At 37.5% G+C, this 25214-nt stretch overlaps 1 protein-coding gene across 2 annotated transcripts in view; it reads right to left on the reverse strand.

The window, feature by feature from the left end:
• The window catches only part of gabra3 (gamma-aminobutyric acid type A receptor subunit alpha3), a 112773-nt gene that overhangs the window by 58592 nt on the left and 28967 nt on the right, over positions 1–25214 (reverse strand). For both annotated transcript variants that reach the window (XM_038292183.1, XM_038292182.1), the window contains exons 2-3: positions 16773–16894; positions 7854–7921 (exon numbers count right to left, since the gene is read on the reverse strand). In XM_038292183.1, the coding sequence (XP_038148111.1) occupies positions 7854–7921; positions 16773–16894 (190 nt within the window). The remainder of the gene's footprint in view (positions 1–7853; positions 7922–16772; positions 16895–25214) is intronic.

The following is a 25214-nucleotide window of genomic DNA, read 5'->3' on the forward strand; positions in this document are numbered from 1 at the left end:
ATAAACAATGATATACATGGGTGTAAACTGACAGTCTGTTGAATAAAAATCAAATAAATGTAACCCTATTTTCACTTAATCTAAATGAATCTAAAAAGTAGAAAAGGACACATTTTTTTTAATATAAATGTATGTATTGTGTGGGAGACAGCGTAACATAGCATTAGAACAAAGACATGATTGATTTGAAAAACCAGGAGTTCACCTCCAAACTTAAGTGGCAGAAATACCCATCCTCTGCATCCTGGATTTTAAGCATACAAATGTGCTGCAAAAATCTCATTTCTTGGATGTGTTTACCCCCAGAAATTGCGCACACCTGGGGAGATGAGGCCATCACTGACATCTTGTCAAAACAAGCCTGAGCGCAGCACACGTGACGAATTGCTTCATATCCGCACAAGCCTGTCAGAGCCCAGCATCAGGCAGGTACATGTGCTGCAACACTGCATGCATGCGAATAAGATTGGACTCTGCAGGCTGAAAGAAAGAAGTTAAAAAACAAAAGGTTGGAGTTGGGCTTCAACATTTACCTTTTTAACTTGAGAAATGGATCATAATACATGCTGGATGTGGATGCAAAAAACTCGTGTCATTTTTTTATAGTCAGACGCTTAATTTAAGCAATTTTTTGGCTTAAGTTTCTAAGTTAAATATTAAAACCTTGCTCCTGTTGTGACATGGAACACTCAAGGCAGATGTGGTGAATGGGAGTCAGAGTGAAGAGTCAGCGAGTTGCCCCAGGGCTGAGTGAAGAGCAGACATTTCTGGGACACTTGATGTTACAGTGAGGGGTAATTGGACTGTTGGATGTATGTGACATAAAAGTTTGACAAGCCTAGGGTATATGGTGTACGCACTGTCTAGGAACATCTCAGCTTGAATATTCTCTCACTGCGCTACAATTTTTAGGCCATGCTAGCCGTACGACTCTTGGGATAAAAACATCCTCCAGCTTAATCCTTTGAGCCACAACGAATAATCTCAGTGTCTCCTGAAAGGATCGCCAGAAAAAACGGGAATAAAAGACTTTTCCTCTGACTGTGGATTATCTAATCTAAGGACTTTAGTTTACTTCTATCTCTAATAACAGTTGACACGTTGCCCCATAATTCTATACAATTCTCCTCTAGCGCTGCAGTTCGTTTGGAGATTTCTTCACCAAAAAGCAAGGGATTTGCATAACATATGCATGCACTCATTCTCAAAGCCTCTTTTAAAACACCATATATGGATCGCCCATTTTCTCTTTGTTCAACTGACTGACAAAATGCTTTTATTTCCCAGAGCAGTAATCTGTGTTGCTTCCTACTCAGGCACTGTACTAGTCCATATTTATGTAGCCCGGAAACCAGTGATCTAGAAAACACATTAACATGATCTGTCCCCTACCCACTGCAGATATGCTTTTATCAGCTCTGAGTAGGAGGATTTCCCCCTTGGCACATTAGATTTCCCCCCCCCCTCAAATATACACCAATAAACATGGTCCAAGTCTGTGCTGTAACATGAAGCAGTCCTTTATTTTTTTTTCTCTAGACTATTGCAATGTCTGTATTACTATGTAAATGGAGATTCCTACAAAACTCTTACTTTTAAGGTTCCATCTGGTTTAAGGAAAGGCAGCAGTAGAGACCTCTGAATATTTAAGCCTAAAGTCAAGCATTACTTTTTGGTGCAAAAACTAGTATATAACAACTGGCTTTGCATTGGCATCTCTTATTTATTTAACTTACCTAAGCTCAGAGTCATGAGCTGTGGAGAACTCATGCAATCCCATGCAACAGCATAAATTTCAACCTTAAAGAATTTATTTTTTGGAGGGGAAGTTCAGTGAGACAAATAGTTAGATCGCATGGCTAAAGAACAGAAAGAACAGTTTCCTTTCACTAGTTAGTTTAATTGCAAAAAGGCTTATGCTGTAAAGAACATTGATACATTTTAGCTTCTAATGACAAGCATTCATGCAGTAAAGAATTTAACTGAGGGGAAAGAGCTCCCTGCTTATGGTTGTGGCTGTTTCTGGGTTTCAGTCCTGACATGTGGGACATTACCACTCCTCTTTTTTTTTAACCATACAATTTCCTTTTAGACTAATTTAAAAATAAAGGCCACTATAGTAGCAACAATAATACCAACCCATTATTTAGACAAATGTTCCACCTAAACCACTTCTTGTTTGTAGCCACAAAACATCAAGGATGACTTACAGACTGATCCTTCTTGAAGGGTCCTGACAGCCACATTCTCTTGCAAAGTTCACACATTTCATTTAAATTGGTTGGTTCCCTGATTGAGGCCAAACACCTAAGCATACTTCACAAAGCTTTTTACAAGAGTTAAGGTCAGGGCTTTGGGAGCATCGTAACAAAAGTTGGTATCGTACTGCTTCATCAATGTAAGGTCCAGGTTTCTGCTTTGGATCGTTGTAGTATTGGAAAACCAATCTGTGAACTGGCTTTAACCATCCGATCCAAACTGGCACCCTTAGATGAACAGAAACAGGTTAAGTGAAGGACTGGATAACATATAGGTAGGCGCCATCCAATGCCAAAGCACTTAATGTGTGGAGTCAGGGTTCCTACTGTAGATAGATTCACCAACTGTGCTTCTGCCAAACCTTTAGGGCAGTTGTAGCTCCCGGGTGTATTCAATTTACAAATTCTGAAATGAAAGCTCAAAAATATAATCATTTCTATACTGACCACTTCTGAACAGCAACGAAGTAATAAAATCTGATTGTCATAAGACAATAACCTAATCAACACAGCCAATCTAAATATCTGCAGAAGCTAGAAATAAAAGCAGAGATGAGTATTAGAACAATATATGTAACTATTGCACTAATTACCATTGTCTCTTAAGAATATATTCAAAGTATATAAATATAAATATATATATAACAATATGTTATATATATATTTACAATACAATAACAGTGTGTGAGAGGGGGAGGTAATTATTGGCAGGCAGGTATTTCTCGGCGTAACACCTGTTCTGAGTCAGACGTAATGGAAAAATTGCAAATCTTCTTTTGGAAAGTAAGCTTGTATGAGTGATGCAAACTGCAACTTTTAAATAGAGTGTGCATGAACAGAAATGAGCTTGTGCATTCTCTAGCAAGTGTTTAATACGTGTTCCCACTCGGGAGCGTGTACAGAGTTGTGCATGCGCATTCTTTTTTTTTATAAAAGTGGAGAGGGCGACTCTTTAAAAAAATTTTTTTAAATCCTGCACTATACCTTTACATAATAGCACCCTGGAAAAAGAATTGTTTTGTTGTTTTGTTTTAGTGAAAGCCCCGAAATGCATGATATTAAGGTGCACAGCAAACGTATTATGAAAAGAGAGCACACAAATCATTTATGAACAATACATCACAAAAACATTTTCAAAGTTTCTCAAAAGTTATTTTATGCTGCAGGGAAATATACGTGTGTTTTTATTATACAGAATAAGGACAGATAGAAACATGATGCGAAATCTAAGATTATTCAAACACACATGGGATTAAATGATACCTTAACACCTACAGTACTTTATAGAAAAAGATGAGAAGACAAAGAAGCTTTATGTGTGTGTATGAAGGCAGTTCCAGTTTTGTCTTTGAAGTTAGACAGGCGACACCTGCATTGACCTCACTATCTGTTTATCTGGCCAAAACATTACCACTAGTGGGATTCTGTGTCCCTTGCTGTTTTCACTTGATTCATGCTCCTGCCAAGTGAAACATGTAAAAAAATATATTCTAAATCCACAACTGAGTTGTGAGAGGCCCCAAAGGTGATATGTCCGGAAAAAGATAAAGGACTGTCTATTAGAATAACACAAGCGAGCCAACACCACTTCACAAGGCAAGCTGGGAAAACAGTGTTTCACTGCGTCAAGCAGCTAAAACTGAGGTTTACTGTCACTAGGACAATAATAATAAAATCTAACCCCCCTGGACAAAGCATGGGAGGGGGTGAATAAATGGATATGTATGATGTGTCCTAAATTAGAACAAGTGGAAACACTAGATTGATTGTTTTTAAGTCTGAGCAAAGACTAGAAGATGTACATATAGTTAGACCTCCCATAACAAATCTACTGCTGTTCATACAGCTGTCTATGAAAACACTGTACATCTCTTTATTTGCCATTTATCAGGAGGGGATGAAAAAAAAATCAATAATGATATGCAAATATCAGAAAGTTTTACAATAGAATCTGGAAACTTACTTTTAGTATGTTGTGTTCCTATAGATCAGATTCCTATAGATGGGCAAACAGTTGAAATACGATGATGAATATGAATGTTTTCCTTTGCTAGTACAACGCCTAGTGTTGCATTGGTAAGGTGTAAATATAAATAAAAAACTACATTTAAATATATATATATATATATATATACATATATATATATATATATATATATATATATATATATATATATATATATATATATATATATATATATATATATATATATATACAGAGATGGGAAGTAACAAAGTACAAATACTTCGTTACTGTACTCAAGTAGATTTTTCTGATATTTTTACTTTACTTTACTACTTATTTTTATGGCGACTTTTTACTTCTACTCCTTACATTTTTACACAAATATCTGTACTTTCTACTCCTTACATTTTAAAAAATTGGCTTGTTACTTTAGTTTTGAATCATTTCAATGGAGTTACCGTTATTATTTTTCACATCATCAACACCAAATTCAATCTAATTGGATGGGAATCTACGTTGCATTTGACGCACCACTACAAGATGAATCGACAGATTCGGCGGTATTCATTGGCGGCAAATCATTGCAGCTTGGTGGCGGTGGCGTTAGCATAGTAGCATGGACGACGAGATGGAGATCTAGTCCTATTGGCAGACATCCATTTAAAATGTAGGCAACGGCATGAAAAAAGTGGTTTCTACTTTTACTTTTATACTTTAAGTAAATTTACAAGCCTGTACTTTGTTACTTTTACTTGAGTAAAGAAGTTTAATCAGTACTTCCACTTTTACCAGAGTATTTTTTAACACAAGTATCTGTACTTTTACTCAAGTACGGAAAGTGAGTACTTTTGCCATCTCTGTATATATATATATATATATATATATATATATATATATATATATATATATATATATATATATATATATTTACACAACACAAATAAATGAACAGAAACAAGCAGTGTGCAAAGTTCTGTATGACAGCTGGCTAGGCTAATTGTATTCTCAGGACAAACCATGTTACTAGTAGTAAATACTAAAAAATGGTTGGTACCATTTCAGTTCAAACTGATACGGTGCAGATGCCTGGTGTGCAGAAATTGTTGTGTGCAAAACAGTAATCAACAGTGCCTATTTCAACACCATGCAAATATAATCTAAAACACTACGCTTATTTACCTGAAACAGCGAGCTCAAGTGGTAAGTCACCGATCATGTTAACAGAATCCCTGGACTAATATGAGGTGCCAGTGTGGATCCTTAGGCAAGACCCTTCCCTGTAATGCCTGATTTGGGGAGTAGCGGCCTAGTGGTTTGGGCATTGTGCTTGGAATCCTGAGGTTCTGAGTTCAAGTCCCACTCTCAGAAACTGAGCAAGACCCTTAACCTCACAATGCTCCCCGGTACCGCACAATTGCAGCTCACTGCTCCACAAAGGGATGAGTTAAATGTAGAGAGTGAATTTCGGTGCTTAGTACTTATTACAGAGTAATGACAAAAAAAACCCCGCTGGGAAACCCTGACTTATTTTGTTTGCTGCAGCTAACAATAGACTTCAACAGATACTGACTGTGAATGCAAGAGTTATAGTTGTGGATCTGAGGCCATTTGACATTGTGCAATCTTCAGCCTTGCAAAAAATCTTGCACCTAACCAGATGCTTTCTCAGATTTGAAATATTCCCACCATTGGCCTAATACCTGCAATGCTGTTTTCATGTACTCCATGGAAAATCCACCAATCTTCCTCTCCGTCTGTCACACTGATGCCTTTAAGTACCACCACACATCATTGCTGGATTTAACATCAAAAGGTACTTAATAGTTGCTATTTAATTTAGTCTTTACACAGCATGTTCAGGTGAGTAAACCTTTAATCCTTCAATCATTCAACCAAAATGCTTCCTTCTTTGCCAATTTCTCCACCTTCCTAATTCACACTACATTGGCTTCATTCCGCTGCGGAGCAAAGCCCAGAGGAGCTCCAAGGGGTACGGACAGCTCACCCAAACCAGTGATGATCATAGATGTAGACCAAAACAACTTCTCCTATGGATTTTAAAACATCTTTTTAAAGATCCCATATATTTTGAGTAGTTATGTTGGGTACACTTGGTACAGAGACACTACATCTATTAATGATTTTTGCTCTATTTAATGTTTAATCATTATGTTTTGATTACCTAAATTAATATAGCCCAGTAATTGATCTAATGTGTGCAATTGCAAATAGACACACATATATCTAAATATATCCTTTCCCCTAAGTCACTCCCTTCATTGGTTTTAATTTTAATCATAACAAAACAAGGACCGTAAAAATAATGCTACACTGTTGTTATGGTCTCTAACATAGAAAACAATAGCTGGCATGCCTAAATTTTGCCCCTGTCATTGTTTTTTATAATCTCCTTATCTCCAGTCAACAAACAGTATTTAAAAAAAAAGTCTTCACTTAAAAAAAAGAAGATTACTAATCCTGTGGCTTTTCATAAAGGAAAATTAAAACTGTGGATGAGAAGAGCAAACAGAGCAGAGCTAAAAAGCAGGAGATCTGCTTTTTTGCATATTATGCCCATTAGTCGGGGTGGTGCTTCAAGCATATAAAAATATCATGAAATGAGGATCACCAGGTTGTGTGATGTAAGTGAAGTAAGATGGATGCTCTGCTCTCAGCAGCGGCTCAGTGTTGTGACACTCAGCTCTCCTTCACGTGTTCAACTATTAATGAGAAGAGGAGTAAGGTGTCTGCAGAGAGGCGATATGAAGACTTTTACTACAACTGCTTGCATTAATACCATTTTGTTTGTTGCTGTTTTTTGTTTTTTTAACCACTCTGCCCTACCATATTGTTATGTATGCCGCCACAAATTAAAAGTGGTAGATTTCAAAAATAACACACACACACACACTAAAATCTGCTACAATTGGGTTTACATAAGACAGTTAGATTCCTTCTGGTTCATAGAATCAGCTGCTCCAAAGGAAACCAAGGTCAGAACCAATCTACATGAACGAACGGGGTAGAGAAACCACAGCATTCTTATCTTGTTGAGTCACTCAGGCTGTCAGAGCAGCTCTGAGGATGGCTACAGAAACAACCTGAAGCCCAAGGTGGTCAATTAGAGCTGCATGATCAAATATGTCAAATGCTGAAGGGGGTCCAAGGATTAAACAGAGGTCCTCCAGTCTGGCTTCAAAGGAGCTTTTGAATCAGAACAAGTATATTATATAATCCCTGGGTATACAACTCAGAAGAACAACTGACATCCAGCTCAATTGTTGTACTTTTACATTGTTTGTTATGTCTTATAGAAAAAAAAAAAATGTTTTTGTTTTTTTTTGCTTTTCTTATATGGGGAACTTGCACAACCTAACCAATATATTCATCCTTTTAAACTTTACTAAATGAACTGTTTTTAATTTGGATCAATCAAATTAAAATCACATTTATTGCTATATATCTAATAACAAACCAAAGTAAAAGCAACTAAATAAGCTTTTTTTAGGGCAGTTTTATATTCTAAATAATTTTAGCCAAATAACTGCACATGCTTCAATGTAAAGTTGTCTATAATAATAGAATATTTTTATATTTGTAGATTTAGCAGAGTAGAAATCAACACTTACCATGTCTGTGTCGGACACTGGCCCAAAACTTGTCACGTAGATGTTTGTCCTCACTTCTGTCACACTCTCTGAGGAAAGAGAAAAGCAGCACCTCAAGGTTAAAGTTCAGATTCTAAAAAAAGATGTTAAAGTCTGGAAATATTTAGCTAAGACTCAACAAAGTAGGTGAGTTTTTTAAGGACTTAACAAATAGAATAAGCCTAGGGTAAGTTAAATAAGGCCTAGTGGTTAGGGCACAGGGCTTGGAATCCTAAGGTTGTGAGTTCAAAACCCACTCCCACAGACTGCCACTCTGGCCGTTAGCCCATACTTCTCCCCGGGCGCCGCAAATGGCAACCCACTGCTCCCCAAGGGGATGGGTTACATGCAGAGAGTGAAATTTGATGCTCTGTACTAGTGACAGTGTAATGACAGTAAAATGCTGAAGAAAAAAAAAAGAATTTACAGCAATATTTGTATTATTTTTTATTTGCATCTATCCTGTTTGCTTCTATTAATTAGATTCACTTTGCAGCTAAATCACCGGAACAATTTATTCAAACACTTAATTCATCAAGTGGATTATGGATTTTGCAATTCTGGATTGTTAATTATACAAAAAATAGAATCTTGTGCTTCTAGATAAGCTTCTATGAATAAGATAGAAGGTTATGCATTTTAATATTTAAACATCATTGTAGAGGCTCTGGGCAAATAATAGATTTTAGGGCTGCAACTAATGATTGTTTCGCAAATTGATTATTCTGTCGATTTTATTTCAATTAACCGATTAAAAATTGTTCAGCCAAAGGTTTCTTAAAGAAGATTTTTATAAAATTCAACCAGGCGAAACTAAAATGTATCCACATTAGGAGCACTGGACAAAAAGTTTTTTTAAAATCTAAAATGTAATATCATCATTTATATTTTTTTAATTTTGATATAATTACTGCTCTACGTGGATTATTCAGTCAGCTAAAGGAATGTTTTACAGTCTCTTTACTATAGCTAACAATTTGATTACTAAATTATTTGACGATTGTTTCAATAATTGATTAATCACGATTAAACCAATCAATTGTTTCAGCCCTAATCGTCAGTTATTTCTTTTAAAGCATGAATTTCTAATGCATATGAAGTAATTGTTGCCTTAAGGCCTTAAAGGAATAGTACACCCAAAACATGATTAGCCTTCATTTTCTACTCACCCCCATGCTGAACAAAACTCTGAAGTACTTTTTTGATATCTCAAATGCATCTGGAGATCTGGGAGGCTTCTTGCTGTCTGCTGACATTCAAATAATGGAGGTCTATGGCGCCCGAGACAGAAAGGTCCACAAAAGTCCACAAAAACGTGTCAATATTCCTCCATACTGCTCGTCCAATGTAATCCAAGTGTCCTGAGTGGGTAGCATCCAGAATTTACTCGAAACGAAGTCATTTAGAACGTTTTAGAGCCTAAACAGTAGTGTATAGGATTTCCTAATAGCGCCCCCATGCGCGCTCACGATTCTACGGAAGCCGGCAGACCAAACCAGCGCATTCAGCTCGGCAAAGAACTCATGCTCTTCCTCAACACTGAAGTCCTCAGACATTTTTCTTTCGTTGTTTCTTTCTTTGCACAGGTAAACAGCACATTTCTTCTTCTACGCTTGCATTATCGGCAGAGCAGACGCTGAATGCGCACTTTCTTCCGGTTTGGTCTGCCGGCTTCCGTAGAATCGTGAGCGCGCATGGGGGCGCTATTAGGAAATCCTATACACTACTGTTTAGGCTCTAAAACGTTCTAAATGACTTCGTTTCGAGTAAATTCTGGATGCTACCCACTCAGGACACTTGGATTACATTGGACGAGCAGTATGGAGGAATATTGACACGTTTTTTGTGGACTTTTGTGGACCTTTCTGTCTCGGGCGCCATAGACCTCCATTATTTGAATGTCAGCAGACAGCAAGAAGCCTCCCAGATCTCCAGATGCATTTGAGATATCAAAAAAGTACTCCAGAGTTTTGTTCAGCATGGGGGTGAGTAGAAAATGAAGGCTAATCATGTTTTGGGTGTACTATTCCTTTAACATGCAGAAAAAATAGGGCACAAAAGAGCTCATAAGAGCCAAGATAAAACAATAGATCATTACAAGAGTGGAAAAAATAGAATGAAAAAAATAATTTATTGTTCCACTGAGGGGAATTTCAAGTGTGTCAGAGGCAAACCATATAAGCAAAACTATTACAAAAACATTTCACAACCTTTTCGTACCTGCTTGTTAATTTATAGACAGAAAATGGAAAAGAACAGTTCTTTATCTCTCCATGGCAACCAAACCCATTACATTTGCTTCTCTGTTACTCAGTACTATTGATGAAGCTGTAAATCAATCAACACATGCTCTGGTAATTCCTGCATTTATAGTGTGACTGAATGTGGCCCGGTCGATCATAAGCCTCAGATGGGATTTCTGCACTATTTTCGTTTGATACAAACACTGTAGAGATTGTTAGAGGTCTATAAATGTATTTATTGCTTAAAAACAGCAATTTCAATCCAGACTAATCCCAGACCATCTTTGACTTCTACATGTAATATTGGATCATATGGTGCAGAAATGTAAAAAAAGGATCACTGTACAAAGCCTACTGAGTTACCACTGTGAATAGCTTGGGCCTTTCTCTGTAGTTTAATCCATGGATTTAAACTGTCTTTGTTCTTAATCTTGTCCAATCCATATCTGCCTTTTAAGCTACACAGTGCAAGTTTTAGAACATTATATTGGCCCGATAGTATCACGGATTTGCTAGAATGTATCCTCTAGCGGATCAAAACAGCATTGGTAATAACTATCCCCAAGAGATGGTCGGGAACTATTGATTATTTCACACACCTGGACCTATATTCAGATGCAAAATGTTGCTTTGAGCAACTTCTCGGCCTTGTTAGGGTAAAACTACAATATGTTTGACTGAAGCTCAAAAAAAAAAAAAAAAAAAAAAAAAAGACTCTGGGCCAGGTTTGAGATGATGTCTTTGGAAAGAAGACATCCCTTTTGACCCAAATTAGTTTGAGTCTGCCCCAAAACATTTAACAGTACACGCGGGACTAGTGATTTAGGAAGCAAATGCAGCTGCTTAGCATTCCGCATATGTCAGTAGGTAATCTTTGTTCACATAACAAGTACTTTACACAGCCTGGCACTTGTGAAATTCCGATTAGAATTTGATTAGCAGTGTAAGCAGATTTTTCATCTCTGTTTTATAGTAACTTCATTCATCAAACCTTAAAAATGTAATTGCACATAGTGTTACTTCAGTGCCTTTGCAAATACTCACTGAACCTCTTCCAATTTTGTCTGGTTACAAACAAAAATGTGACAAAGACAGAAGGGTAAAATCTACCCCAAAACCTCAATGTGTCAGGTTGTGTGGAGGCTTTTAGAGGACCCAAATGCAGAGACGGAAGCTGAGGGCCCTGTCACACCTTGCTGATTTAGACAGCGTATGCCCGACGTCTCATAATCTCCTAAAAAGCTGGCATACACTGAACTTTATATGTAATTTTTGAGTTTTGGGCGTATACATAGCGTATTCATAACGAGTCCAGAACTTCTGCCTAACTTATGAATGAAGCACAGCAGCACATTTGCCCCAAAACTTAGAAATTTCGACCTGTGCCAGCGGGTTTCAACATGCTTCAGTGTACTTCAGCGTGCTCATAACTTATAACATCCCCACAACTTATCCAACATATGCCAGCGCCAAGATTTTGCGTACGTCAGGCATACGCTGGTCTAAATTGTCGGGTTCTTGCAAATGAAAAATCATATCAAATGCAAAATCCAAAGTCCAGAACTGCTCAACAAGGAAAACTCAAGAACAAAAAAGCTAGGAGACACAAGGGAGAAATAACCCAAAAGAATGACGAGGATCCAGCAAAGAGTAACTGAACAAGAGGTGTATATATATATATATATATATATATATATATATATATATATATATATATATATCGGGGACAGAAACTGGGAGGACTAATTAACTAATAGAGAGCAGGTGCAGACAGAAATAACTAGAAGGAGCCAAAGGAAAGGAGACTGGCACAAGGGGGCAGTACAGAGTAATTAAAAAAATACAACACTGCTTAAATATAACACAAAATAAAAAGGAACCAATGAGAAAGAAAACACAGAAAAACTTAAATCAAAGCGTAACTCAATACCTAAAAAGAAACTTATACAGAGATCCACAAAGGGCACAATCATGACACCGTGTGTTTGCAAAAAATAAGAATTACTCCAAATCTAAATGTACATGAATATCAATAAAAGTGCTAAACTGAAAAAAATGTGAATAAGTGCTGGGTCTGCAGGTTTGCAAATTCTTCTCACAACCAGATATGTCCAGATATTATTTTTATGATGTAGAAATGGCAAATATCTACATGTCAAGATGTGGGATTGTAATGTATGCTGAAATTAATTGAGAAAGAGTTTAAAGAAGGACAAATTTAGAGGTGTGAAAATGTAGAATTTGGAAATAATTTTTCATGGCCTCATCTTTCACAAGAATCTGACATTTTAACAGGGGGTGGCAGGGTGGTAACTTTTATATCTACAGTAATAGCATGGGACTTGTTCTGAAGAGTTAATAAATAAGTTAAATGTAGCATTAAGTAGGGCATGCAATAAAAGTCATGACAGTCAAAAGTTGCCCCCTTCAGTGTGGGCTGAATCAGCTTCTCTGGGGCAATCATGCCAAGCAGGCTCTTGGGCCACTGGCGAGACAAATTGCTGTTCCCAGTGGAGCAGCAACAACTAGAGATAGATGAGCCCTTTCTCCAGAAGTGAATGGATCCTCAACCCTAACTGTGTCCCAGATCTGAGCGACCACCCACAGGTAAGTCTCTAATCCTTTGGAAAGGGCCCCACCGTGAGAAAAGATCCACTTCCACATTAATCATTTCTGTAACATAAATGGCTCTTCTAAATATGTGATTATCACAACACAAAGTCAGCAGTTTGCACGTTGGGGTTGGGCAGAGAAAAAGAACAAGTCACCCTCTTTCTGTTTACAGCAATATGCCAGGTCCATGAGGGAGAACAGCAGCTGCTGTAGAAAAGGAAAATTAAATCATGTTTTCTTGTGTTCTAGTGACTATTTTTAAAAGTTGTATAAGAGATGCAAGCTCTGGACAGGAAACTTAAGTATAAGAAGGCGTCCTCACAGATATTTATCACCTGTAAAGTTATAAGAATGATAATTTTTTTTAAATTACTTTTACTTTAACCCCTTGAACCCTACGGACCCACCGGCGGGTCCAGCTGCTACATGACCTCGTAGTTTTACCAAACCCCCAGTATTGATGTAAAAAACATATTTGGCACAGTTTGGTGACATTTATGGATAAATGTGCCAAAATGGCCTCTCCGCCTAAGAAATTTCTCACTAATACCATTCTAAAATAAATATGATTCATCTGATTGAGTCCAAATTTGGTATATTTTTACACAACATTTAGATTTGAAAGTCTGTACTACTTTTTTGTGCTATAAATAATATTTTGGTAGTGTTTTGCAATGTTTATTTCAAAGAAAATTTTGGCGAGGTTCAAAAAATGCAAAATATTTTGTATTTTATCCCTAATATTTCAGGCAGGGTCAAAGCTACAATGGTGCTGACACCAGAAAACCATTCTATGACATCTTACCTTTACAGACGTACCAAAAGTTTCTTCTTAAATCTAATAGCTTTGAGGCCATAAGTTATTTACTTTTGTGTGTTTTTGTCAGGCAGAAATTTATTTATACCCCCTTAGGGTGTAAGAGGTTAAAAAAATCTGTCTTTTTTTGTAAAACTGATAATCAGTTTTAGCCTTCTTTTAAAAACTTAAAAAAGAAAATGTATTCACATCTATATTATGTGTAAAATAAGCTACTGGATGCAATCATTGGTGCCCATGGTAAAGATGTGTAAAAGTTGCTGCAAGAAAGAACCTCCTGTGTTCTGGTATCACCAATGGAAAAAAACAAACATTATTTAGCTGTTACTGGATTAAAGAAAACTAAGGTTTGGATTTTTCGCAAAAAACTCCAGCTGGGTTTTAGCATGGAACAGTGGACGGTTGTGTACGAAATAATCTCTCGCCCACAGTTCAGTAGGAGGGAGGATCTGTTAAGCTCTGGGACTGTTTCATTTCACATGCCATAGGCATCATTAGACTGGCAACGTGAATGTTTTGGTATTTTTTTGATATTCTTATCTCTTCCAGTAGGATAATGATCTAAAGTATATGGTCAGGTCAGCGCAGAAACACTTATTCTAACACAAAATCAGCCTCCTTTCAAGTCCAACTCTGTCCTTTTGAGTGAGATTGTATAGAAAACCAGAAGGCGGTGCTGAAGAGATACAGCAGAAGACAGGAGGAGGACCCTGGAGAGAGACTGCAAAGACAGATGGTCAAGGATATTTCTCTGCTTCGTGAAATGTAGAGGGAAGAAAGAAGGAAAATATCTCATAAGTTACTGAATAAATGTACTTAAAGCTCAAATTTCTTGTATTTTCTTTTGTGAGATTATGCTGCATTAAAGAATTCACTGCTTATTTAGGGTCTTTTACCAAATGTGATGAGTACTTTACGACTTCTGACCCAGTTGGGTCACAACTAAAGCGATTCAGTGTTATTTAAAAAAGTCAAGAAGAAGAAGAAGATATTTCACATCAATCTAGTGGAACATGACAATAATGACCTGTGTATGGTCTGTCTTCAATGTTGTTGCCACAGACACCAGGTTATCCAGCCTGGTGACTGTACCCCTGCCCCAAGGCAGGCTCGAGGCTTGAGTAACAAGCACTAGAGCAGAAATGGACATTCCAGCTGTCTGGTTGAGAAATAACGAAGCCTGCTTGATGTGCATGTGGGCTTTCTGTTATGCGGCATGTTGTCCTTGGAGGGATGAGTATTTGGATCAAATCGCCTCAATTAGAAGGCTTTTCACTGACATATATGCTTATTTGCCATTTGAGCGTGATTGAACAAAGACTTCCACCTAAGGGAGGGTACATTTCCATGAAAAAGCTGCACAAAGTGATCCGACTTTATCAGCGTCCATGTGCTGGTGAAGCATCTCTGCAAGCTACGGTGCCCCACACTTAGCTGATGTAGGGAGATGCTTTGCAAAAAAAAAAATACAATACACGTAGGAACAACAAAGGACTCAGGATTACAGCAAATATATATCCAGGATACTGAGACATATAGTGCATAGCTAAATTGCAGCCAAAGTCTTAAATACATTTTATTGGATTTTTATGTGTAGTTGCGCAAGTTTGTGTCATGGAAGACAAGTTATATATATTTTTTTACAATACAAATGCAAAAATAAGAGCAAGTAGAATATCTATGCATAGAATATACCATACCTATGTTACAGGTAGTGGTGGCAGTCTAATATTTTGGGGATTTTTTTTTTAGCAGGTTCAGGAAAGCTACAATAGGTGGAGCTATGTACAATGCGGGACAATAAAAAAACTGAAAAAAATCCATTTTGGAGGCTAAAAAATCATTGAGACTGGGTCCATGGTGCACATTTTGGTGCAATTACACTGGAGACACACCCATAACTAGCAGAGGATGGTTTAGATTAAAGCTTATTCATGTTTTTGAATGGAACCCACTGAAGCAGGATGTCAAGAGGACCACCTCCACCCCTCAGTCTCTCCCTATTGGGCAAAATAGGCACAATGATGGGTGTCAAAGACATGAACAATCGAAAAACAAACATTTGGAAAATGAAAACACTAACAAGTTCTTGAGGCTTTGAATGCACACCAATGTTTATGGTTGAATCATATTTATAATAACATAAAACAATATTAATAGCAAGTCTTTAGATTATGTGCTTTTGCTAAACAAAAAGAAAAACAAACTTGCTGAGTCCGTAGTTGCAACAGATTCTGAGCCATCCATGCTGGCTTGGCACATCCTCATTTCTAAAGGTACATCAGACAACAAGTCAGTATCATTTTCAAGACCGTTAAAATTAAAAAACAACTTAGCATAACTCTAAAATGATTCTAACAATAGATGTGATTAAGTCTCTTATTTGAAGCATCACAGGTCATGAAAGGCTTGTGTTCAGGTTTAAATATAAATCCTGAACTCATCATAGTATATTTTTCATCAGTATTTGTAAAGTACTATATTTAGCACATAGCAAGAAAAATTATGTTTCTTGTTTTAATTTGTGCATAAAAAAACCAAACATACTTTAGAAGTACATTTCACAATATAGCAGGATTTAACGATACAAATAACCTCCCAGCTTTTTTTCAGCTATATAAACATAAACACGCCTTAGACTTTTTTTGCAGTAACACAGATAAGACCAGAGAGCGGTGAAAATTAAAGGTCCTATTTGAACTCTGTATGTACTGCATGGAGGATAAGACCAAATGCGCCTAAGGCTTTGAAGTACCTTCATACCTATATACCCTTCATAAGCTTTGCCAAGCTGTGCTGCTGTAACTGCTGACTGTGCTCGAGCCAGATCAACATGCCAACCTTCACTTACTTCCACATGTACCTGACCTTGAGAACCTAATATTTGTCCCAGTTGTCACTTTATCTGTTTTTTGTTTTTTTTTCTATAAAATTAATTAGAATTGAATCCCTTTTGAATGCATGAAATCCCCTATGGTGGATCGGTTTGTCAATGAAGGTCCAAGGGAAGAAAATCTTTATGGGAGAAATTATTACAACATTGCAGCTTAATGTAGATGAAAATATCCCATTTTATAAAGCCTGATAAATGTGGTTATTCTTCCCATTATTATAATGCTTGTTCGTTAGTTTGCCGTAGGACTCTAGAGTCTGATGCTGTCAACATCAAGGCTGAAAAGGTTTTCTGTGTGGGTGTCTATGATTTATCTAACAAATATCATTGGTTACCTCCGAGCCCCGGACGTAGCCTGTTGTCATATCCATCTAGCAGCCTGTCAAGGATCCGGGTGAAAATAGTAATATTGTCTTTACTGTCATCAGGCAGCGGGTCTCTGTGTCCAATGACTGCCCTGCAGGGAGACAGTAAGGCAAAGGTGGAGTAACAAAACCGAGACAATACAAGATGGACTGTAATAATTATAAATGAGGATAGACATCTGAAACAGTGGGACAGACACCGTCTTTAGGTTGCAATAATGGAAAGCCTGCTGCTTGTTTGTCTCAGCCACAGCTTTTTGTTTTAAAGCCATGCAGTTTAAACAACTAGTATTGTAAAGAAATTAGATCTACTTACTTTATTTTTTATAAATTAATTTGTTAAATTATTTTTCGAGGGTATGTTCACCTGCTTTGTATACCATATTAATGAAAATACTTTAAATTGAAAGTCAGTTTTTTTTGGGGATTTCACTATAGCTCTAATGTCTATACAGGCTAGGATTTTAATATTGTCAAAATGCCTAATTTATGCTAAGGAAATGCTTAATAAAAAAAAAAAACCTATAGTGCTTTCCTTAGAGAATTCATGAATACATCTGCTGAAATAGGGATGAATCAGTTGCAGACTAGTGCGACAATTTCAACCCCCAGACCAGAAGACTAAAAACCATATGCTTGGTGTATTTATAAAGCAATTCAAAACACAGCTGTCAAAAAAACTAAAAATGCTGCACATGTACAGTAACTAATAAACCCTCAATAAAACCAACATTCATATAGAACCCCTTTCCCACCTAAAACTGAACCTATCACGTAAAGATGTCACCAAGAAATATACATATACAGTATATGTTTGTATGTAGACAGTAGACTGTAGACAGATAGATATAAGTAATTTGACAAATTTATTTATTAATTATGAATTAAATTATCTTATTTTTTTTTGATGGTAAGACATTTTATTCATGGGAAAAATGACAAATAAAGCATATCTCTCTGAATATTATGTTAAAACCATTATTCTTTATTTCCCCAAGGTCTGGTCTGCATCTTGTAAATGTGTCTCTTATTCAGCACACCAGAGTGGAGAAATTAGCAGGACTGAAGAAATTGACGGCATACTGAGCAGCTCAGTCAGCCATTTCATTCCGGCCTGTGGAGGCAGAGGCGCATCAAAAAGTTGAAGGACAGTAAAATTAAGTCTCATTATATAATTTGATGTCCTTCAAGGTGGAAGGTGAAGCTCCACCCTTCTCAGGTATTTGCAAGATTTCTTCCCAGATTATCCTATGTTTATCACTCTCATTGTTTCTATTAACTCTCTCAATCTCTGCTGTCACTGCTAAAGAGAAGAATCAAAACAGGGTGATTCTACAACCATTTTGTTACACAGGGGTGTTGGTCAATCTTTACATGTGTAATTTTGACCACTTTGCACCTAATTTTTTTGTATGAAATTGAGTTGTCCTCCGAATGACATTTCATAAAAGCCGTAGGTCAAATCGTACCTGCTACAGAAGGGTTATCTAACTAAAGTCTTCAAGAGCAGCCCGGAAGGTCCCATCTTACCTATAGGAGATTCAGTGGATGTAGCTGTACTACCTACTTAGCATGCCATCAATCTAGTTTCCTGGTAATGAAATAATCATCTGATTTAGGTGTGCTGGGTAAGGAAAAAGTAAAAAATATCTGGATTTAGGACTGAGTCTGGAGACAATTTCACCAGACAATCAGTTTGTACTAATTTAGGCCTTGGAATGATCTGGGTTTGTAATATTAGGTGCTTTAAAAGAATCGACAGAACCAAACTTTAATCAGAACTAAAATAGATTAACTAATTGTTTTATGAAAATAGCATCCAATTAAAGTAGAGGACTAACTTTAACTAAGATTTTACTGGAAATAAAGAAAATGATGTACAGTTTAGGTCCTTGGATACTGTGTGTTAAATGCTTTATTGACTGGTAAGAAGTAGATTGAGGATGAAAGGATGAAATGTTAAGATATGGATCTAAAACTAAAGTGATCAGAACTTTTTAGAGAGGCTCAGTTTTAGTTTCCAGATACACATCTAGTTAAAAAGTTCAGTTTTCTTCTCTTCTGACCTAAATTCTTTCTTTTTATTTTTACTTGTTGCTCTTCTGTCAAAGCCCGGTTTGTGAAGCACTTCAACTACTGATGGTTTTCCTCATCAGATATTCCAACCAGGAGTCTCATGGATTTTTTCTTGTTTAATCATGGTTTTCTCCTGCAATTCCTCTATTAAGGCCAGATTTGAGCAGTGGTTTGATTAGGGAATCCATCACACATGACGAGCCACTCTTATTAATTTATAATTCACCAAATCTCCAGCAGAACAATAATGAGTTGAAATGAAAAGGCAAGTATAATGTAGGTGGAACACTGATGACTTAATGAGTACCATCTTTAATTAAACCAAAATGCCCTAAGGACCTGACCTATAATATCCCAGTAATCCGTGTGGACCATAACTCTGAACTGCTACTTTCTTTCAGAGCCAGCGTGGATCGTATGACTAACATGTTTAGTTAAAAATAAAATATGAAAAAAAAAATGAAATGAAAGATTTTCAATTAATATCTCAAATGTTGACATGTTTTGCATCATTTTGACTTATTGAATGAAGCAACAGAGCTGCAATACATAAAAACGTCTGCTAGGAGACGGAGCGGCAGACTACAAACCGCACACCTGTACTATCTGATCAGAAAGAGCGGGCAATTATATTTGATTGACTACTTTAACATGTGTTGTTCAGATGCAGAGTGGAGCCACCCCGGATTCAGAGTGCCTCTGCCATGTATTAAACTCTTCAAAACAACACAGACAGACAGACAGACAGGGGCTGCTAAATCAGGTAGATTTCACTCTTAGTAATCAGCTAAATAATATAAATGACTCCAAAATGTTCTCCAACTAAAGCCTTTTAACATAACATTCCTCAATTTGACCAGAGTAAGCAGTGCACGACTTGATCAACTGTATTATACACCAATTAACTGAGTAATGGTAATATGCTCAAATATGACTTTATAATACTCCAATCAGAAACATTAAAAAAAACAGATATTTCCTGAAATGGTATTCTATTAAAGCAGCTCAAACCAAGTGAAAAGACCATTCAGAAAAGGCTTCAGAAATGTCAAGGATGAGTTCAAAAGCAATAGTTAATATCCAGCTCACCATGAATCATGTATCAAACAAAAGCCTCGCTGACCTCCGAGTCAGCCTCTGTGCAAATTCAAAAATTAATGAGAAACCTTTACTCCCTGAAAATCCTTCCCAGCTATGTCTGCTCTACACTAAAATATGCATTTCTGAAAAACAAAACACTCATGTAGTGAGTAGCATCTGCATGTTTTCATTGGAGCGTACAGAGACCCTGTCTGTGACACAAACACATCCTGATATTATTCCAGTAGGAGCCAGATGTTAAAATCTGCAGAGGAGCATAAGAAAACATGGGGCACTCTCTGAATTGGACGTAATTTCTGTTTAAACACTCGAGGTTTACGCTCCTGCCAGCTGCTAGTTTTATCTTCTTGGTTCTCTTCATTAGGCGTCAATTTATTCTGTCGACAGCTGACATTTTGAAAAGTCGGAAGACTGCTAACAAGCACCAGAGAAGACACAGGTATGGATGTTGGCAGCAGGGCCGCTGAGAAACATGTTCCGTAGTTTCTCAAAGGTAATTTGTCTCATTTAATTGTGACGCTGGATTTGAGATCTTATTAAACGTTTTTACCCCCTTATGCGTTTTGCATACACATGATATTCATTATTAATAATTGCTGGGGTCTGTAACTGCATGTTCTGTCAAGCGGTACAGAAGCTAAAGAGAAAAGGAGGAAAATCTAGCCTTTAATCTGACTACATTTTTTTCAGCAGGGGAAAAGATTTCAGAACAATGATTAGTAACTCTGCTCTTACTTCTCCTTACAATTTAATAGTGGTAATAGAACAGCAGTGATACTTCAAGGCTGGAACATGCAGAGAAAGGAATCCTTGACCATTCTGCTATAGGCACAAACTCTTTAGTTCAAAGGTCTATAACCCAGGGCTCTGGAACCGCATGCGGATTTTCGTCCTTGGCTCTTAACAGCTTTAGCTAAAAAGGATAAAAAAAAAAAAAATCACTCTATGTTTTGAATATCAACATAATATAAAATGCTGAATTGTTTGCATTCTTTTCATTTTAATCCCATTATATTTTCTGTTTCACAACAGAATGAAGCTACAAGGACTAGCGATATAGTTTTACATGCCTTATTTTTTCATTTGTTTGGAAGCCATATGCCGTTTTTTTAAACATCAATTTATGAACATTTATCAAAAAAAAAAAACACCAACATCCCATTAAAGAAAATGCATTAATCATCCCTTTACAAAGATGTTTTTTTTTTTGGACAAAATGTTTCCAATAGTAGACACACTGTATTACCAAAAGTATTTGCTTACCTGCCTTGGCTCAGATATGAGTTTAAGTTATTATATTATAGCCCATTCCTATTCCATAGGAATGGGCTATAATATGTCAAATTTGATATCAGTCCACTTGCAGCTAAATCAGCTCGACTTCTTTGGGGAGGGTTGTCCACAAGGTTCAGAAATCTTTATTTTAGACCATTCATGCAGAAGTGCATCAATTAGGTTACACACTGACGTTGGACCAGAGGCCTGGCCCTTAGTATTCATTCTAACTTATCCCTAAGGTGTTCTATTGAGTTAAAATCAGGACTCAGTGCTAACCAGTTCATGTTCATCTATACCAGGCTCTGCTATCCATGTGTTAAGGACCTTGCTTAAATGAAGAGGAAAGAGACAGTTCCAAACTGTTCCCACAAAGAATGGATTTGTCCAACTTGTCTTGGTAAGCTGACGCCCTCAGATCTCCTTTTACTGGGACTAAGGCACCAAGCCCAGCTCCTGAAAAACAACCCCACACCATAATCCCCCCTCAACAAAACTTTACACTTTTTTACACAATGGAGCCAGACAAGAGTCGTTCTCCTGGCAACCACCAAACCCAGACCAGTCCATCAGATTTACAGATGGAGATGCAGGATTTGTCACTTTAAATCTGCTCTGGAGTCCAGTGATGGTGTGCTTTAACCATGGTTTGCATTTTACTTGGTGATGTATGGCTTGGATGCAGCTGCTGCCCACTCTGTCAGTTTATAGCCTAACACTTGGTGGCTGAGCTGCTGTTATTCCCAAAGACCTCAACTTTCTTAGGATATAGCTGACAGTTGAATGTGGAATATCCTCTCACAGTTCCTTGCTGGAATTCAATGAACTCCTGACCCATTCTTTTACAAATGTTTGTAAAAACCTTGTAGTGGGCATGCCTAGGACATTGATTATATACAGTGATTGGAGCACCTGATTCCAATCATTTGGTTCGGAAGGCAAATACTATTGGCACAATAAGGTATTCACTTAATTCACTTTTAGTTATATAGATACTTTACAGAAGCAATTGAATCAAATCATTCAGACTGGCTGAAAGTTTTCTATCAAAAGAAACACAGCTGCATTGAGTCATTGAAAGTCATGAATGGCGACAATGAAACAATTCCTCCGCCAAGCGTGCATGCAGCGACAGTGGGGAGGATAAACTCTCTTAAAGGAATAGTACACCCAAAATATGATTAGCCTTCATTTTCTACTCACCCCCATGCTGAACAACACTTTGGAGTACTTTTTTGATATCTCAAATGCATCTGGAGATCTGGGAGGCTTCTTGCTGTCGGCTGACATTCAAATAATGGAGGTCTATGGTGACCGAGACAGAAAGGTCCATAAAAGTCCACAAAAACGTGTCAATATTCCTCCATACTGCTCGTCCAATGTAATCCAAGTGTCCTGAGTGGGTAGCATCCAGAATTTACTTGAAACGAAGTCATTTAGAACGTTTTAGAGCCTAAACAGTAGTGTATAGGATTTCCTAATAGCGCCCCCATGCGCGCTCACGATTCTACGGAAGCCGGCAGACCAAACCGGAAGAAAGTGCGCATTCAGCGTCTGCTCTGCCGATAATGCAAGCGTAGAAGAACAAATGTGCTGTTTACCTGTGCAAAGAAAGAAACAACGAAAGAAAAATGTCTGAGGACTTCAGTGTTGAGGAAGAGCATGAGTTCTTTGCCGAGCTGAATGCGCTGGTTTGGTCTGCCGGCTTCCGTAGAATCGTGAGTGCGCATGGGGGCGCTATTAGGAAATCCTATACACTACTGTTTATGCTCTAAAAACATTCTAAATGACTTCGTTTCGAGTAAATTCTGGATGCTACCCACTCAGGACACTTGGATTACATTGGACGAGCAGTATGGAGGAATATTGACACGTTTTTTGTGGACTTTTATGGACCTTTCTGTCTCGGGCGCCATAGACCTCCATTATTTGAATGTCAGCAGACAGCAAGAAGCCTCCCAGATCTCCAGATGCATTTGAGATATCAAAAAAGTACTCCAGAGTTTTGTTCAGCATGGGGGTGAGTAGAAAATGAAGGCTAATCATGTTTTGGGTGTACTATTCCTTTAACTGAAATGAGCTGAACCAGCCTCGGTGCCTGCTGACAGGCAGAAATGAGAAGGCAGAAGATGACTGAAAAGAGACAAAACAGGATGCAGGCTTTGATCAGATTGGATGCGGATAGAAAAAAACTAGAAACAGGTATAAAACAGTATGGAATGTGACCAGAGCCAGAAGTTAATGAGACTCTGGTGAGGGCAGGCCAAGCACAGGAACACAGGAAGATCCTCATATGGGCAAAGAAGAGATATTTTGGCAGGAATTAAGTGAGCCGATATGAATAGGCAAAAGTTGACAAGGTTTAAGACAATTGGGAGAGTGGCAGGTGCATCTGCTTGCTCTTATTCGCAGAGTGGAGCAAAGTAAAGACAGGCCCCGCTGTGCTGCCCTCCGTTCCAGACTTCCTCCGCATAGCAACGCCTACGCCTCCTCGATTCCTCTCATACTGTATTGCTCCACTCTGAGCTCCTTGGAGCTCAATTAGATCATGTTAAATACTATTGTTTGTTAATTCTTAGAAGTACAATACTTGGTAATGACCGCTTAATTCAACAGGCCTATAACAATACTAAAAATCACCACTGGGATCCAGCCATAAGGATGCCTTGGAAATCTCACTCCTGCCATAAGGATGGCTAGGATCACACAAACTTTGTCTGTTCTCTACTTCCAAAGTAATAAGTTGCAAACTGATAAGTTGCTCTTGTAGTTGTCAGATAATAAAATAAATATTTTGATTGAAATCATATATCTGTTTCCTTTTATGATAAATTACCAGTAGTTTGCATTCAATAATTGAATAAATAAGAATTATGCTCTAATATTTAATTACCGACCAGTCATTACCCTTTTTTATTTTGATAAACCGGATCTTCATGACGTTCTTTTTCATGGTGGTATGCTCGCAATTGCAGATCCTGACACAGCCAGATTCCAAAGGGCCGCACCGGAGCGAAAATAGCTTTGCTCCATATTTTGACAGTGAAGGACAGTGGACACGTATGTGGACGTAACGTTCAGAGGAGTCATGGTGGATGTGGAATAGCTGTCATGGATTAACATAATTTTGCAAGTGCAGCGCCGGACATACATGAGTAAGTTGGAGCGGTTACAGAGGATGTGGAATCTGGTGGTCAAACATCCTAAACATCTATTTGTAACAGCTTTAAAAGTTCCTATGTAAACTTAGTGATTTTGAGGTGCTGATCTGAAGTTTCCTAGCAGTGAGATTTATTTTTCTTACACAGATGAATAAGTTAAAAACAAATATATTAGTATGTGGATTTTTTTTTCCCCACTAAACACACAAACTGAAAGAAAAGGTTTTGTGTCTTTTTCATTACGAGTTTTTGAGAATAACCAATTCGATTTTTACTAATCTTTGTCTAGAGTCCTAATAACTGTCTGACGCGGATACAGTTTTTTGGCAGAAATATAAACTCTAGTGACCTCTAGGCTTACACAATATAACGTGGAAAAATTGATGATATAAGGGACTACCATATATTGTTTTAATTAGCCTCATAAAGAGAGATTGCAGCTCTGTGATTGGATGCTCCCTGGACCCAGTGCAGGAGGTGGGAAACACAAGGACCCTAACTAAAATAGCATCTCTGTTGGATAATGTCTCCCACCCTATGCATGAAGTTGGTGCTGAACTGGAGAGCTCCTTCAGTGACAGACTGCTGCACCCTAAATGCACCAGGGTGCGTTATCACAGATCTTTCCTCCCAGCAGCTGGAAGACTCTATAACCACCACTGTTTCCAACAACCTCAATAAGTTGTTACATTGATGCTGATTTTTTTCACAGTTTCTGTCATGGTCACTTAAATATCATACTGCTGTCATTTTGTACATATCTGGTGTTGCTGCTATTTTCCCATATCCACTACTGTAA

The sequence above is a fragment of the Cyprinodon tularosa genome, unplaced genomic scaffold (assembly GCF_016077235.1).
Source record: "Cyprinodon tularosa strain WSP-4 unplaced genomic scaffold, ASM1607723v1 ctg31, whole genome shotgun sequence".
Classification (NCBI taxonomy): Eukaryota; Metazoa; Chordata; class Actinopteri; order Cyprinodontiformes; family Cyprinodontidae; genus Cyprinodon; species Cyprinodon tularosa.